Raw genomic sequence first — 16,570 nt, forward strand, 5'->3', positions numbered from 1 at the left:
CCAGCTTGCAGACTGACCCTGCAGATTTTGGGGCCTTTCGCCTCCATAATCACCAATTATTGCAAACCAATTCATTATATTAAATGAACACACACACACACCATATTGTTTCTGTTTCTCCACAGAACCTTGACTAATGTGTATACACATACAATATCCAATAATTGAATATGATAAAATGGAATGGTGTACTGCTTAAAAGAAAAGGGTCTAACATCAAACAGATCTGGGTTTAATTTCTGGCTTATCACTTCCTAGCTGTGAACATTGGTAAATGATTAATATCAAAATGCCCCAACTTCCTCAACTGCAAATTGGAGACGGTATTAGTACCTAACTCATAGCTTTGCTGTGAGAATTAAGCAGGTGATCTGATTCAGTCAACAGTAGCTATCGTTGTTACTTAGGTTACGAATTACAAAAATAATATTTGTGATTCTGTTTCCTTTTTAAAAAAATAATTTCAAACTCACAAATAAGTTGCAAATACAACACAAAGAATTAAAAAAACACACACACTTGAGGAGCATCTGGGTGGCTCAGTGGTTGGGCATCTGCCTTTGGCTTAGGTCATGATCCTGGGGTCCTGGGATCAAGTCCCCCATCACGCTCCCCACAGGGAGCCTGCTTCTCCCTCTGCCTATGTCTCTGCCTCTCTCTCTTCGTCTCTCATGAATAAATAAATAAAATATTTTTTTAAAAGATCAAGGAGTTACCATTGATAGATTATCTCCATTTGATCCCCAGACTTTATTTAAGTTGTACTAATTGACTTACTACATCCTTTCTAAGAGAAGGATCCAGTCCTGAAGTACATGTTACATTCAGTTGTTCGGTCTCTTTGGTCTCCTTCAGCCTGAGGAAGCCACAGTCTCTCCTGGATTTCCATTACCTTGACCATGTTGAAGACCAGATTTGTAGACTGCCTCTCATTTGGGGTTTGTGCGATATTTCCTCATTAGATTCAGGTGACACATCTCTGGCAGGCATGTCACAGAAGGGATGCCGTATTCTTCTGCTTCCATCCTAGCAGGTGGCCCATAATTTCAATTTGTCTCATTATCGAGACGTTCACTTGGATCATGTGATTAAGGTAGTACCTGCAGATCTCTTCTGTGATATTGCTTTTTTCCTCTTTGTCATTGTGTTAGTTTACTGAAGTTGCTGCAACAAGTTACCCCAAACAGGGTAGCTTATAACAGCAGAAATGTATTTCCTCACATTTCTGGAGGCCAGGAATCCAAGGTCACAGTATCTGTGGGATTGCACCCCCTCTGGAGGCTCTAGTGGAGAATCCATTCTTTTTTTTTTTTTTTTTTAAGATTTTATTTATCTATTCATGAGAGACACAGAGAGAGGCAGAGACATAGGCAGAGGGAGAAGTAGGCTCCGTTGCAGGGAGCCTGATGCAGAACTTGGGATCAGAATCTGAGCCAAAGGCAGATAATCAACTGCTGAGCCACCCAAGTGTCCTGGAGAATCCATTCTTTACTGCTTCTGGCCTCTGCTGACTGCTGGCACTCCCTGACATGTGGCTGCCTGCATCAGTACAAACTTTGCCTCCATGGTCACTTGCCTCTTCATCTGTCAAATCTCCCTTGACCCTACTCTTAAATGGACACTAGTTATTGGATTTAGAGGCTACCTGGATAATCCAGAATGATCTCCTCAGCTCAAGATTCTTTTTTTTTTAAGATATTTTATTTATTTATTTATGAGAGACAGAGAGACAGAGAGAGAGAGGCAGAGACACAGGCAGAGGGAGAAGCAGGCTCCATGCAAGGAGCCTGACGTGGGACTCGATCCGGATCTCCAGGATCACGCCCTGGGATGAAGGTGGCGCTAAACCGCTGAGCCCCCCCGGGCTGCCCTCAGCTCAAGATTCTTAAATGACATCTGCAAAGACCCTTTTTCCCAATAAGGTAACAATCACAGCTTCCAGGTTCTAGGACATGGACATATTATTTGGGGGGCTACCATTCAGCCTGCAATAGTAATTAAAAGTGCTTTGTGGTGATGGACCTTGCAACTTTGTAAATACTCCACATATCATTAAACTTTCACTCTTCAGTTTTCATATCCCTTGATGTTTCTTGGTTGAATTAAGTTTTACTATGATGATTGCCAAATGGTGGTTTTCTAATTCCATCATTCCTTTTACAGTTGTAAGTTGGCAATATAACATAAGGAAAGCATTATCTCACATTTATTCATTTTTAAAATTTATATTAATTTGGACTCATGGATTCCTATTCAGTGGGTCATAATTTATTACTATCATTATTTATTTTGATACCCAAATTGTTCTAGACTTGGCCAGTAGGACCTTCATCCAGCTGGCTTCTGCATCTTTTTGACATGGCCCCATCATTCTTAGAGTACATCTTCATTTTCTGGTATAAATCTCTATTTCAGGGACATCTTGCATCTTCCCTTCTTCAGCCCTGGAATTAGTCATTTCTTCAAGTCCTGATTCCTTTTAGTGGAGAATGCTATTTAGGAGTCTAGACAAGACTGGTAGGGTGTTCATTGCCATTAATATGTTATTGCTCTCAGACCCTATTGGCAGACAGAGCTACAGAGTATACACATGTATTCATGCACATACACACACACATCCACAAATACATTTATTTCTATATCTATCTATATGAACATATATTTGGAACCAAAAATTCACAGCTTCCAATTCTAATCCAACACTGGGGGACTCATTCTAGTTTTCTCCCTCTCCATATGTATCAGACTCCAACAGTAAAAATCCTGCTGCCATTATCCACAATATATTTATTTATTGGATCAATATTCCTGGTATGTGACCAACCTGTTACCACTGCCAATCCCTTTAACAGTGGCCTTTCTTACCTCTCTTGGGCTGTGACACCCTGCACCAGACTACCTTCTCCCACTCCTTTGCAGATTCCTACTTTTCTTGGCCACACTTGACTGCCCTGAGACTGAATTATTCAGGAGGAAAGAGTAAAAATTATTAGTATTTATAATAAAAATAATAGTGGTAACTTCTAATTCCTCAAATAGTTCATAAATAATGTTTCATAAAGCAATTCAAAGAATACAGGACAAGCAAAAGTCTCTTATGACCCTCCCCCCAGCCCAGTACCCATTACAGCTGTTGGAAGTGTAGTGAGCTCTCTGTAAGTCTTTCCAGATGTTTATTAGGTGTTTACATGTCTCACCTATATTATTACAACAGCCTCCAACAGCTCTCCTCCTTCCATCCTTGATTATAACACGGCAGCAAGGGTCCTTTTAACAAGATCAGATCATGTCATACCTCTGCTCAAAGTAACCCTGCAGTCACTCCTCATTTCATTCAGAGTAAAAGCCGCAGTCCTTGCAGTGGGCTACTTGGCCATTCCACATCCCTCCAACTTCATCTCCTATCCCTGCTTTCAAAGTGCTTCTTCAAGCTGTTCCAACCTCACTGGCCTCCAGGATACACCCTCAACCTATGGGGACACTCCCCACTTAGGATGAAGCCCTTGCTTTTCTTGGATTTGGCTATTTTCTGGCTTGTCACAGGTATGCCACATTTGCAATTGCCTGATCACATGTGGATTGTATCGTGGAGGTGGGAGGGTGTGGAGTATATTGGGTAGAGAAGGGATCAGCCTCTACCAGCAAAGTCACAAACTTGGAACCCAAAGCTGACCCAAGGAAATTCTCAGGCCTGAATATTTCCTTAGTGTGTACTTTTATACCAGGAACTCATCTGTGGAGACAGCAGTGAACAAGGCAGACAGGATCCTTGTCCTCATGAATCTTACAGTCTATAGGACAGACAAATATAAAGGAAGTAGACAATTGCATAAAAACCCAGGTGTTTCAGATCATAGTAAGCAGTGTGAAGGAAATAAACAGATAGTATGGTATGAGGGCCATGTGGGCAGGCCAATCTGTTTGGGTGATCAGAGTAAGTGTCTCTGGAGACATGACATTTACGTTGAGATCTAAGCCATGTTGGGGAAGAGTTGGGGAAATGAGAGACAAAGGCTTTGAGAAAGGAAAGGACATAGTATGTTGTAGGAAACTGGTAGAGGGCTGGAGCACCATGGGTGAGTGGAGAAGAGAGCCGGGGCAGCAAGGGGAAAGCCAGGCACTGTGGGTCCTGTGGAGACATCCTACAGTTTGGTTCTCATCTATCGTGCAATGTTTTGAGCAAGGGGAAAGCCAGGCACTGTGGGTCCTGTGGAGACATCCTACAGTTTGGTTCTCATCTATCGTGCAATGTTTTGAGTAAGGTGATGGCATGATTCAATTTATCTTTGTCAAAGTCACCATGTTTTCTTGTCTAGTCGTCTTTCCTAGGAGCCTCAAGTGGCATACTCTTCTTTTACCAGTGTCCTAGTTCCTGTCGTTTCCTCTACCAACTTAAAATCTATGACTGATGACATGCCACATAGACCCATTATTCTAAAAACTTAGAATGAGTTAGAATTACTAAGAGAGCTTGATAAAAATAGGTATTCCGGGTCTTTATCCCAGAGATTCTGATTTAGCAGGCCTGGAGTGAGAGCCAGGAATCCCCATTTTAGCAAACTCCTTAAGTCAGTGGTTCTCAAACGTCAGTCTGCAGAACTTCCTGGAGGGCTTATTAAAACACAGATGTCTGGGCCTCCCTCCCAAAACTTCTGATGCAGCTCTGGAATGGGGCCCAAGTTTGATATTTCTAACAACTTCCCAGGTAATGCTGATGCTACTTGTTCAGGAACAGAGCCACTGCCCAAGTAGATTCTAATAAAGTGATCTCTTGGGACCACACTTTGAGAAACAAAGGCCAGGGACTCAAGCTAATCTTATTACTATGTTGTAAAAGTCCTTTGTAGTATCTCCCCAGCCTATCTTTTTGGTCTTATCTTGTTCCACCCACTCTCTACCCTGGGACATCCATCTGGCTCTTTTCTTTTGGCACAGAAAACTTCTAACCATTCCCGGAATTTGCTGTAACCATTCAGGCCTTCACATGTGCCATTAATATGCACTCTGATATTCTATTTCATTTTTTAAAAATGTTAGCTGTGACTTTTTAAATTGATATGAATGCACAGCTCCAGTACATTTTTCTCCTATCACATTGTAATTTTATATTTATCTCTTCAATTAAAATGTAGTCTATTTGGGGGGCAGTGTCCTCAGTTGAGCATCTGACTCTTAGTCTCAGCTCAGGTCTTGAGCTCAGGTTTTTGTTTTTGTTTTTTGATTATTTATTTGTTTGAGAGGGAGAGATAGCAAGAGAGAAAGAGAGAGAGAGAGAGCACAAGCAAGGGGGAGAGGGAGAAGCAGGTTCCCTGCTCCATTCCAGGACTCTGGGATCATGACCCGAGCCAAAGCATACCCTTTACTGACTGAGCCACCCAGGCACCCCATGGTCAGGTCTTGATTGCAGAGTCATAAGTTCAGGCCCTGCATTGGGCTCCACACTGGGCATGGAGCCAACTTAAAAAAAAAAAAAAAGTAATCTATTTGAAGTTTGGGGTTGTATTTTATTTATCATGTGTCTCCAAAGCCTTCTGGTGACTTTAGTACTTAATAGATCACAATAAATGTTAATTAAATGAATGAATGAATGCAAAGGCCTATTGCCTTTGTGTCTTTATCCAATATTGACCTTATATTAATGTCTAGCTAAACACAAGTTAGTAGGATCAATTGTTGAAACACCAGAATACCATACAAGAATCAATGAATGTCAATCCTTATCTCTTGCCATATACATAAAAATTAACTAAAAATGGATTATATATCCTTTACATGGCTGCGAGAGAAATAATGTCTCTCATGTTTCTTTTTTATAAGGGCATTAATCTACTCTCATGACTTAATGACCTATCAAAGGACACACCTTCTAATACCCTCACATGGGGGTTAGGATTGCAACATATGGATTTTGGAGGGACATGAACATTCAGACCCTACAGTATAAAACCTAAAACTATAAAATGTCCTGATGAAAACACAGGAGAAAATCTTTGCAAGTTGGGATAGGCCATCACTTCTTAAAACACAAAGCATAAAACAGAAAAAGAAAAAAATTGACAAATTGGGCTTTACCAACATAAAAATTTTTGCTCTTGGGAAATGCATTAATGGAGCACCATTAAGAAAACAAAAGGGCAACCATAGACTAAGAAAAAGTGCTTCCAACACATATATTAAAGGACTTATAATGAGACCATGTAAAGGCCACCCAAATTTAGTAGTAAGACATTAACAACCCAATTAAAAAAAAAATGGGCAAGAGGTTTGAACATTTTACCCATGAAGACATATGAATGTCAAATGAATAAAGGAGCTGATACTATCATTAGTCACTAGGAAAAGGCGACTTAAAATCATAATAAGGTATCACTTTATACTCACTAGATTGGGTAAAATTAACAGAGTGTCCACACAATCTTGGCAAGGATGTGGAGCAACTGGAACTGCTAGTGGGAATGTAAATGGTACAACCAATTTGGGAAACAGTTGAGCAGTTCCTTGAAAAGTTAAACATATACCTACTGTACTACTCACCTTCCATCACTCCTAATTTTTGCCCAAGAGAAATAATTTTAAAAGTCCAAAAACTTGTTCATCAACGTCCATAACAGCTTTATTTGTAAAGTCCAAAACTGAAGATAATCAAATCCATCAACAGGAGAATGAACAAACATACGATGGTTAATCCATAGAAAGAAATATTACTCCACAATGGAAAGGAATGAACTATTGATACCTGCAACAATGTGGGTTAATCTCAATTATTCTGAGTGAAAGAAGTCAAACAAAAAGAATACATACTGTATGACTTCATTTATATAAAATCCTGGAACCTGCAAATTCATGTACAGTAATAGGAAGGAGATCAATGGTTAGCCAGGGACAGGGATGGAGGAGGAGATAGATCAAAAGGGGAAGAGATGGGATACCTGGGTGGCTCAGTGGTTGAGCGTCTGCCTCAGTTCAGGTCACGATCCCAGGGTCCTGGAATTGAGTCCTGTGTCAGGCCCCCTGCGGAAAGCCTACTTCTCCCTCTGCCTATGTATGTCTCTGACTCTCTCTCTGTGTCTCTCATGAATAAATATATAAAACCTTAAAAAGAGACAATTAGACTATTACAAAATGTTAGAGGTGATGAAAATATTTGTTACGTTGACTTCAAGTGAACATACATAAGTTACAACCAATCAAATTGTACCTTTTAATATGAGTAGTTTATGGTATTTCCATTATTACTGTAACAAGGTTGTACAAAAATATTAATAAGTCGCTAAATATGTCATAAACACAACAAACAAAATAAAAACTCAAGTCCAAAATAGTGTATTTAAAATGAATACCTTATAAAAAGGAAATAAGGGCTAGAACTCAAAGTATTTGGGAATCTTTAGAGATGAATAAAATCAGTCACCCAACTATGTTCATTATTAATATAATTGAAATAATAGCCATGCTATAGACCAGAGCATAAATGTTATAAAGCTTGAACATACAAAATAATAATAGCTAATAAAATGCAGTGAGGGGAGAAAAGTCAATAGGAGGATATTTAAGAATGCTAATTTCCAAATATTTTGTGCAGGGGCTGGGGAGTGAATTCAAATTTCCCCAAATGGAAGCAGAGATGAAGAAGACAAAGGGGAAGAAGAAGAAAAAGAAGAGGAGTAGGAACAGGGAAAAGGGGAGATAGAGGGAAGGGGGGAGAATGGAGGAAGGAGAAGAATTATTTTAATAATAAGATCATAGATATTTTATTTTTTACTGACATGAAAAATTTTTCAGCTGTAGATGATGAAACAAAGATTTGAGTACAAGTGGTTTATTTGGGGCCAAATCTAAGGAAACACTGGTAGAAGAGTGGAAAGTGAGACAAGGGAGGGAAGCCAATAAATAATATATTATCAAGAAGTTACTACTCTGTAAGTGGTTTGAGCTTTCAGTGGAGAATTCTGGGACAGATAATCAAGAGTTACCCAACCTGAGAGGAGAGGGAACTGGGGTATGTATCCACCAATTCCCACCAATCAATGGTTGAGGGCTACTCTCAGATGTGTTAATTTTCCAACACTTCCTGCCTGCCCATGGGTAAGCAGGGCAGACTGCAGTGGAAAAAGAGCCTTCGTGCAGAGTCACAGGGGCTGGAAATTAGATTTTGAGCTGGCATGTGTGGAAATAATGTGTGTTAAGGGAATGGGGGCGGGGGGCATGCTGTACTGGTCATCCATTACATGCCAGATACTGTGGGATCTAAACAGACAGATGGCAACCTTGAGAAGTTTAATTTCCTCTCACTTGAACACAGCCTCTTAGTTGTATGTTAACTCTCTGCTGCACCACCACGCACATGCAAACACTAGCAAAGTATCAGGGGAACCCTTATAAACAATTATCAAGTTTTAAACATTTAATATACCAAAGCCAGTATCAGCCCTTTATTATGCTTGCAATCATTTCTAATAATAATAACTTAGATGCAGGAGAACAATTTCCTAATATGACATTTAGACTCACTTTGTCACTAGACCCAAAGTAGCAATTCTAAAAAAAAAAAAAAAAAGAAGTGCTCTTACTTTGGTAAGATCAAATACTCAGTAAAGAGACAGGCACAGGCATTCCCAGGAGTCTCTTTATAGTCATAGCCTAAGAAGATACTCTACACTCATGATTCTGACTGTCACCTCTGAGAGTCTATGTGGACTATGGAGCAGAGGGATGGTGATAAAACACTCTTATCCAACAGTTTATGAGAATGCACCTCCCCCACCCCATCATCCATTCCTATTAGTTGGTGAATTGTTTCTAGTAGGAGAGCTTTATTTGGATAATAGTTCTCAATGAGGGGAAAAAGATATATTGTTGTTTTAAAACATACACCAGGAGAACAATTTTCATGATGTCTTGACCCAGGTTGACAATACCATTTTTCATCTGGACATGAAGACAACATGTTTTTCCAAAGATGGAATGATTCCATTGGAATGACATGAAAATTTTATGGCTGGAATCCTAGAAAGATGTGTGGTTTTCAATAAAATATTAATGAAAAAAAGCATTGTTAAAATGATACATTTCCCTTGGCATCATTGAAGCCTTGAATTCAGAGCTATTTCTGGACTTTTCACTTACATGAGCCAATATTTTCTCTCCGTCTCCCTCTCCCTGTGTCTCTTTCTCTGTATTAATTTGAGTTGTATTTGCTGTCACTTGCAATTTAAAGAGTTTTAACTAAGGCAGAAATTGGTACCAGGTGTGGTGTGGTTTCCAGGCAGCCAAAATCCCACAAATGTCCACAACAGAGCCATCAAAAACAGATTATGGAAACACAGAACATTTAAGTAGGAAGGAACTTAAACATTATGTAACCCACCATGTCATTTTTTGGACAAGTAAGTAAATCTCCAAGAAATTCAATGAATCTATATACTTTCAATGAATGAGACTTTAGAGGGTAAGGTATTATAACCCAGAACAATGAACATTTATAAGAAAAATAGGTTTTGAGAACAATACTCCAAGTCAATACAGTATGTCATGAAGCTTTGTGGATAAACTGGTCTCAGTTCATGATACAGCAGAATCACTTCATTCTCAATAAATATATTTTGAGCACCAGAAATGTGTTAGTCATTGAGTTTAGGTGATACGCATAGAACAGGGAACAAGATCAGAAAAGATTACATGTTCTCTAGGAACGTTGTGTCTAGTGGGAAAGGCAGTCAATAAACCAAAAGTTTTACCCCAGTAAGTATTGTTACTATTACAATACATACTGAAAAGAGAAAGTACAGGTAGATGTGAGTGTAAGAGGAGGACCTGCCCTTATGGATCTAAGGAGGCTTCCACGAGAAAGTGGTATTTAAATCAAGACCCGAAGGATACTAGAAACTTGTCAGGTGAATTTGCAGGTTGGAGGATTGATTCCAAGCGCATGCAGAGCCCCTTGATGAGTAAGGGCTTGGCTTCTTAAAAGAAAACAAACCAGCAAAAGTGACAATTAGGAGAATGGGGAAGAATAACTCAAACAAGGCCAAGAAATAGGCAGGAGGTAGACCACACAGGGCCTTTCTGAGCAGTTTGGAAAGAAGTTTGGATATTATCATAGGAGCAAAGGGGAACCACTGAAGAGCTTCACACAAGTGGGGTAGGTTATAGTTTGGTGGGGGCCAAAGTGAATGCAGAGAGGAGACAGGCATTATAACAACAATCCGGGCTAGAGATCACAAGACCCCAGAGAGTAATGGTTTGAATGGAGGCAACAGTGCAGAGAAATACAGGAAACTGACTCAGTTAATATTCTGGAAGTAGAAGCAAGACACCCCCTGCACTTCCTGTACTAGTTCAAGTTTTGTATGGTCACTTACAATGTGAAGACCTTTTGCTGCTGCCACCACGGGTATGTGGAGTGGGCTATTTTAGTAGGGAAGGGATGAGTCATTGAGAAGGGTGGTGTGCAAGGAGGGAGAAGGTGCAGACAAGAGTAGTGGCCAGTTTCTGTGATGAGGCATTGGGTGGACGTTGGTGACATTTACCAGCTTATAAAACAGAGGAAGAGAAGGAAGGGGAATATCATGGGATTGTGATGAATGACCGGAAGGCTACTTTTGAACTGTGTTTCAGCATAAGGAGTTGATAAGGTACCCAACCGAAACAGGATGGCTTTGGGAAAGGTAAAACTATAGAAGCCAGTGAGTTTCAAACATGTTCACCTATGCTCCTGGAAAGAGACGAGGCGAGCAGAACTTCAGCATGTGGATGCTCTGGTAAGTACGCCTCTGACACCAGGGCAGACAAATTGGTTGCCACTCCTTCAATCTGATACTCCTTAAAATCAGTTAGCCATTTACTTAGAGGAGTTTCGAGGACCACAGTCAAGGAATTTTTAAAATTTTGAAATTCCATGTTTCTTCTTTTTTTTTTTTTAAGAGAGATTTTATTTATTTATTCATGAGAGACACAGGGAGAGAGGCAGAGACATAGGCAGAAGGAGAAGCACACTCCCTGTGGGAAGCCTGATGCAGGACTTGACCCCAGGACCTTGGGATCACGCCCTGAGCCAAAGGCAGACACTCAATCACTGAGCCACCCAGGCATACCTGAAATTCCCTGTTTCTATGTTTATTCTTTACCACAGTCTGGGAGGAGAGTCATCCCTGGCCCTGTTGTAGTAGATGGGAAATCTGAAGCAGAAAGGCCAGTAAGGGTTGAGAATGGTGGGGCTAGGACTTAGATTCAGTGTTGTCTACATGTAGTTCCTAAAGCTTATATGTCACATAATAATTGGATGTGGGTTCCCAGTTATTCCGGAAAACCATATCCAGGTATCTTAGCATTTTAAAATGTTTTAAAATATAAGATGGGAACTCAGTAAATGCATGGAGTACCTTGTGCTGATCTGAAAAAGAGACTATGGATTGGGGGAAAAACCTTTATATAGACTCAAAAACTCTTCGTGCAATTCAGTCATTTTTGATTTGTGTTATTAGCTTAACAAGTCAAGTTCAATTTTGCCAAATAAAATGTAGGAATGGGGAGAACCGATTTCACATTCTCCAAATTCTCCTCATTGTATCTCAAACACGAAACATCACTAAACCAAATATTTCTTTACCAGTTTTTTTAAAATTTTTATTTATTTATGATAGTCACAGAGACACAGGCAGAGGGAGAAGGAGGCTCCATGCACCGGGGGCCCGACGTGGGATTCAATCCCAGGTCTCCAGGATCACACCCTGGGCCAAAGGCAGCTGCTAAACCGCTGCGCCACCCAGGGATCCCTCTTTACCAGTTCTTAAAAGCAAGGACTTAAATATTACTATTCAGTATTATAAAATTTTAAACTTGAAGTCTTGTGAAAGAAAAGAAACACACTTCCAAATAACACCGAAAGGCATATCTTTTTTTAAAGCTTTTAATTAAAAAAAAAAAAAAAGGTAAAACAGGAGATGGCATTCAAAAAGACAAGTAATTAAATCATAATATTTCCGTTTCTTTTAGTTTGCTATAACAATTCATTTTCCTTGGAGTATTGCTTTTTTTTTTTTTTTTTTTTAAAAAAAAGCTCATTTCTTCCCAAAGAAAAATTACTAAAAAATAAGTCTTCCAACATAAAAAATCCATGCAGGGTCTCCTTGGGAGCTATAATCAATGAATGCACTTTTCAGTGACAATACAAATGTGTAAAATTAATGATGCAGAAACTACACCTGATTCTTACATGTTGATGCAGATGGTGACACACACACACAAGTGTTTTATTTTGAGGACTCCAGAGAGTATTTCCAGTTTTGACCTGTGAAGAACAGAAACTAGGATAACTTTCTCTGTTTGGCAGAGAAATCTCATCAGCTTCAAACACCAGCACAACCACTGTGAAATGAGTTGAACTAAGCTGTCGCTATCTATAATTCTTCAATTCACAGAGCATGACAGATTCACGAGGCTCTTTCTTTAAAAGGCATGTGGGTGCGTGTCTATGTCTTTGTACGTGTTGTGTGATTTTTAAAAAGTTTTGAAAAGTTCTTATAGATTCCATCTAAGGATTAGAACTTCCTTCTGTCTACACAAGGGTCTCCAAGTTCTGTCACTCCGTCAATAACACCAAGTCTCTTGGTACTACTCAGTAGCTTACATCAAAGACAGGAAGGGAAAGGTAAAAATGAAAAAAAAAAAAAAAGGAAGATGAAAGGGTAGATCCAAGAAACAGAAAAACCTAAGGAAGCTTGCTTACCATACTATTCAATGAGGATATAACAATTTGTACCTCCATGGCACCCAACATTTTTCCATCATGAAGTCACGTTCACGTTGGCTCATCCAACAGAGGCATCCATCTTTTTTTTTGTATAAATATCAGGCAATATTTATACTCAGACTTAAATTGGTATGAATGTTGTCCTTTCTTCTTGGTGGGTTGGAATGATTATTATTACTGGAGCACTATTTTGTGACTGTCAATAAGTAAGGTCTTATATGGCTTGCTTGTTTTATGAATACCATAAGTGTAATAAGATCAATACTCTCAAACTTTGGTGAGTCCATATAAATATCCATTCGAATAATAAATCCATCAGAGTCACAACAATTTGCAATGGAAGCACTCAGTCTGTCATAGAGATTTCAAATAAATAGCATAGCTGGAGTGTTACGCCCTAAATGCTAAACTGCCATTCAGGAAGTTGAAGGAAAATTAAAACAGATTTTCTAGGCAGTTAATTTTTTTTAATGTTGAAATTTTCAATCTAAGTCACAATTTCTGAGATTTATATTGGAAAAAAATTCAGAAGAAAAATATTGTATTTCTAGTCACCCTACTACAGAAAGTCTCAATCTCAATGCATACAAAAATAGTTATATTTTACTATTGGAAAGTGTCCTTTCATTCTCCAGTGAACTCTGTAGTTGTATTCATTGACCGGAATTCTGAAGGAAACAAGAAGAGGAGATGAACCAGTCTCATGCTCTTCTCATAGAGATTCAATGTGCCATATGGAGCAGCACAACCTTTGGCAAACTTCAGACCACAGACTGCATGATTTAGGAGTCCACTGAATTAAAATCTACAGTTCCCAGATTTCAAAGGTGCTAATGTAATATTTGTCTGGAAATTACCAAAGGCAAAGAAAATATTGCCTCATGGTAACATTCTAAATAGAAAATAATTAGCACTTTTAGGCAGCAGGGATTGGAAGAGCAAATTTTCTCCAAATTCTCCACAAACTCAATTAGAATTTCAGGATATCATGAAGAAATTCCAAGGGAGAAAAACCACACCAAATTCTAAGGTTTCACGTTTTCATACTGCATCATTCTAGAATGTTCTAGAATTCTATCATAGCCCTTTGATGGAATCCAATTCTGTATATTTAGACCAGAACCAATAGTTAGAGTTGTGGGTAAACCAGACTCTCATAAAAGAAAAGGCGTTGCTGTATTTGAAGTCTTTAGGGCAGATTTTTTTTTGTGGGACTCACCAAAAGAGGAAAGGAACTTCTTTAGGTCCGTAAGTCACTAACAAATCTGAATGACATGTGTAAGGGTTTACTGGCCATGCTGAACAAGTTAAAAGACTGGAATGGAAGTCAGGGAATCATGTTTACATTCTGGCTCTTTCACTAAAACTCCATTTGTGGGTATGTAGGATGTGTTTTCCTCCCATCCAAAAGACAATCCAAAAATTGCCCCATGGCCTTTAGATATAAAATGACAAATGACATCACCTTTAATGGTGAATTGAGGAAACATAAAATATAACAGTGAAGAGTTCCACATCATAATGGTAATTTCCTTAACAGAAATAACAAATCACAGACCGCCCAACTGATCAAAAGGAAAGTACAGGCTATTCCTCTAACATTTTAGAATTTCTTACTACCATAATGGTGCTGTATACTCATATTAATTGATATCTATATATTTCTTTGGAGCACAGAGATCTTCATATATTTTTGGCGGGTAAGACTTTTTCTGTGAATATAGTACCTATGATATCCTACTGGGTTCCACTATTTAGAACACCACATCTGCATTAACAAAATATTATTTTTCATTTTATACTTTTTAGATAATTGTCTATATATAATGAGAAGATTTAATATTTTTATTTTCAAAAAATTCTCTGTAAAACAGGATGCATCTTATACATATCTCTAGGTCTTACAGAACAGCAATTGCATTGGGTGTGCTTGTTTCTTTGTGTTACAATTTCCTTATTTGCTCAACAGAGATGATACAGGCCCCTACTAAGTTCATTAGGCTCTTGCTAACATCAAAGATTATTTCTGCACAAGTTTTTGCGATAAAGCATTATGCAAAATGCTTTACCCTGATATCAGCTACAGGAGCAACTAGGGATTAAGTCAGATCCCTTGGGGGAATATAGAATTTCCTCTACTGTAGCTAGGTGATAAGACCTGCCTGGTTCCTTGGCTAACAGCTAGGTAACCCTAGAGAAGGAAAAAAATTTAAAGAGACCTTCCTAAGGCTGGTAGGAAGTGAATTTTCTTGTCAATAGAATCAGCTGAACCATCTATTCTGTACACATAAGTTTGGAGTTGGCCTTTAATTTCCACCTATTGACCAAGAGTTTAAAGAAGAGAGAAGGTCACACCTACTAAGTAAGTTAAGAGAGAAAATAGTCTTGTCTGTGCGTAAACACAAAATCACATCTTTGCTAGATTGACCCCTTGGGTCTAACACAACTATTGAATTTCCTTCCAGAAGGTATGGTTGCATAAATATTTCTTATAATTTAATCATCCACAAATCTAAACAGTTTTTCTTTAAAAACACCCCCAGATCTGCTTCATCCTTTAACACTGCCCAATCAGCTGAAATCTGAATACCTCTGCCACACGTGTTTTAAATAAAGTCCTGTAACCATAATCATTTTCTCTAAATTTTTGTCTCTACAGAAAAATCTCAGCATAGGGCCCAGCTTTTACTCAAATGGTTCAATGACCTGTTTCAGATATGTGTCACAATGGGAAATACAGACAGCAAATAAATAAAGCAGTAAGGAGAAAAGGCTAGAAGAAACTACCCATTAATATAACGATCTTTTCACTGGTTGGGAGGATCATGCTTAACCTAATTTTGATTTTGGTCCACCTGTATTCCCTACAGGTTTTTAACATTTTTCTGTTCTACAACAAGCATGTATTACTTTTATAAGAGGGGTATGGGGGAGTCTATTGCATAGAGAGAGTCTCAAGAATATTCGATTAATATACCACATGAGATGTCACTGACGTCTCAGATATTTAACAGGAATTGGAAGGCTCACAAAAGTTCCTTTTCACAGCTCCACCTGCTTGAACAATGTTAAGTGAATAATAATACAATTAAAAAAACAGAGATAAATAGCATTTTTAAAAAAATTAAAGCATATTTCCTTTTAAGGGCAACTAATTTAGCAACATGTAACGAGGCCTTTTAAACTCAACTGTCAGAGAGCACCATTAAATATTCACACAAAAGAGATCCAGGCAGCTTAAAGATGAACATTTCCTTATTCTCGAGAGGCCTAATCCACTTGCGACAATAGAAAAATATTCAGTGCATCTGGTTGGGGCCCACATGGATGATGACGTGTTTCTCATAAGCCCTTTTCATTGTTTTCTCGATTTGCTTCAAAAACACTTGTGGGATTCGTCCACATAAAGTGTGCACAGTCTCCAAAAACTTCAGCTGGAGAGGGTAATACATGGATTGAAAGAGATTGTCTTGAAAGGGAAACTGAAAAAGGATTAAAAAAATGAAACAAAATGTTTAGTGACTGAAATGCCATTTTAAATACAAACTACATTTAGTAAAAAATGAGACAGGGAATTAAGCATGCAAGCATAGGTTTGGATGTTCTTGGGCATTTGATGGAGATTCAAAACCTGATTCAACCCTGTGCCACCCTGGGCAATTACTTATTCTCCTCAGTTTCTTTACCTCAAAAAAAAAAAAAAAAAAAAAAAAAAAGATTTACTTGGGTCCTTAAAGCTCTTAAAATCTGTGACCAAAATATATCTTCAAGGACAGGATATTCTCTATTTTATGCTCTTGCTTAGGAGAAGCAAGGGGC

The 16,570-nt window shown here is 38.6% G+C and overlaps 1 protein-coding gene across 1 annotated transcript in view; it reads right to left on the minus strand.

The window, feature by feature from the left end:
* Positions 1 to 13,196: 13,196 nt before the first annotated feature.
* Positions 13,197 to 16,570, minus strand: part of GXYLT2 (glucoside xylosyltransferase 2) — a 91,187-nt gene continuing 87,813 nt past the window's right edge. The window contains exon 7 of the mRNA XM_072720428.1: positions 13,197 to 16,233. Coding sequence (XP_072576529.1) covers positions 16,051 to 16,233 — 183 coding nt within the window. The 3' untranslated portion in view covers positions 13,197 to 16,050. The remainder of the gene's footprint in view (positions 16,234 to 16,570) is intronic.

Source organism: Vulpes vulpes, chromosome 9 (genome assembly GCF_048418805.1).
Source record: "Vulpes vulpes isolate BD-2025 chromosome 9, VulVul3, whole genome shotgun sequence".
NCBI classification, from domain to species: domain Eukaryota; kingdom Metazoa; phylum Chordata; class Mammalia; order Carnivora; family Canidae; genus Vulpes; species Vulpes vulpes.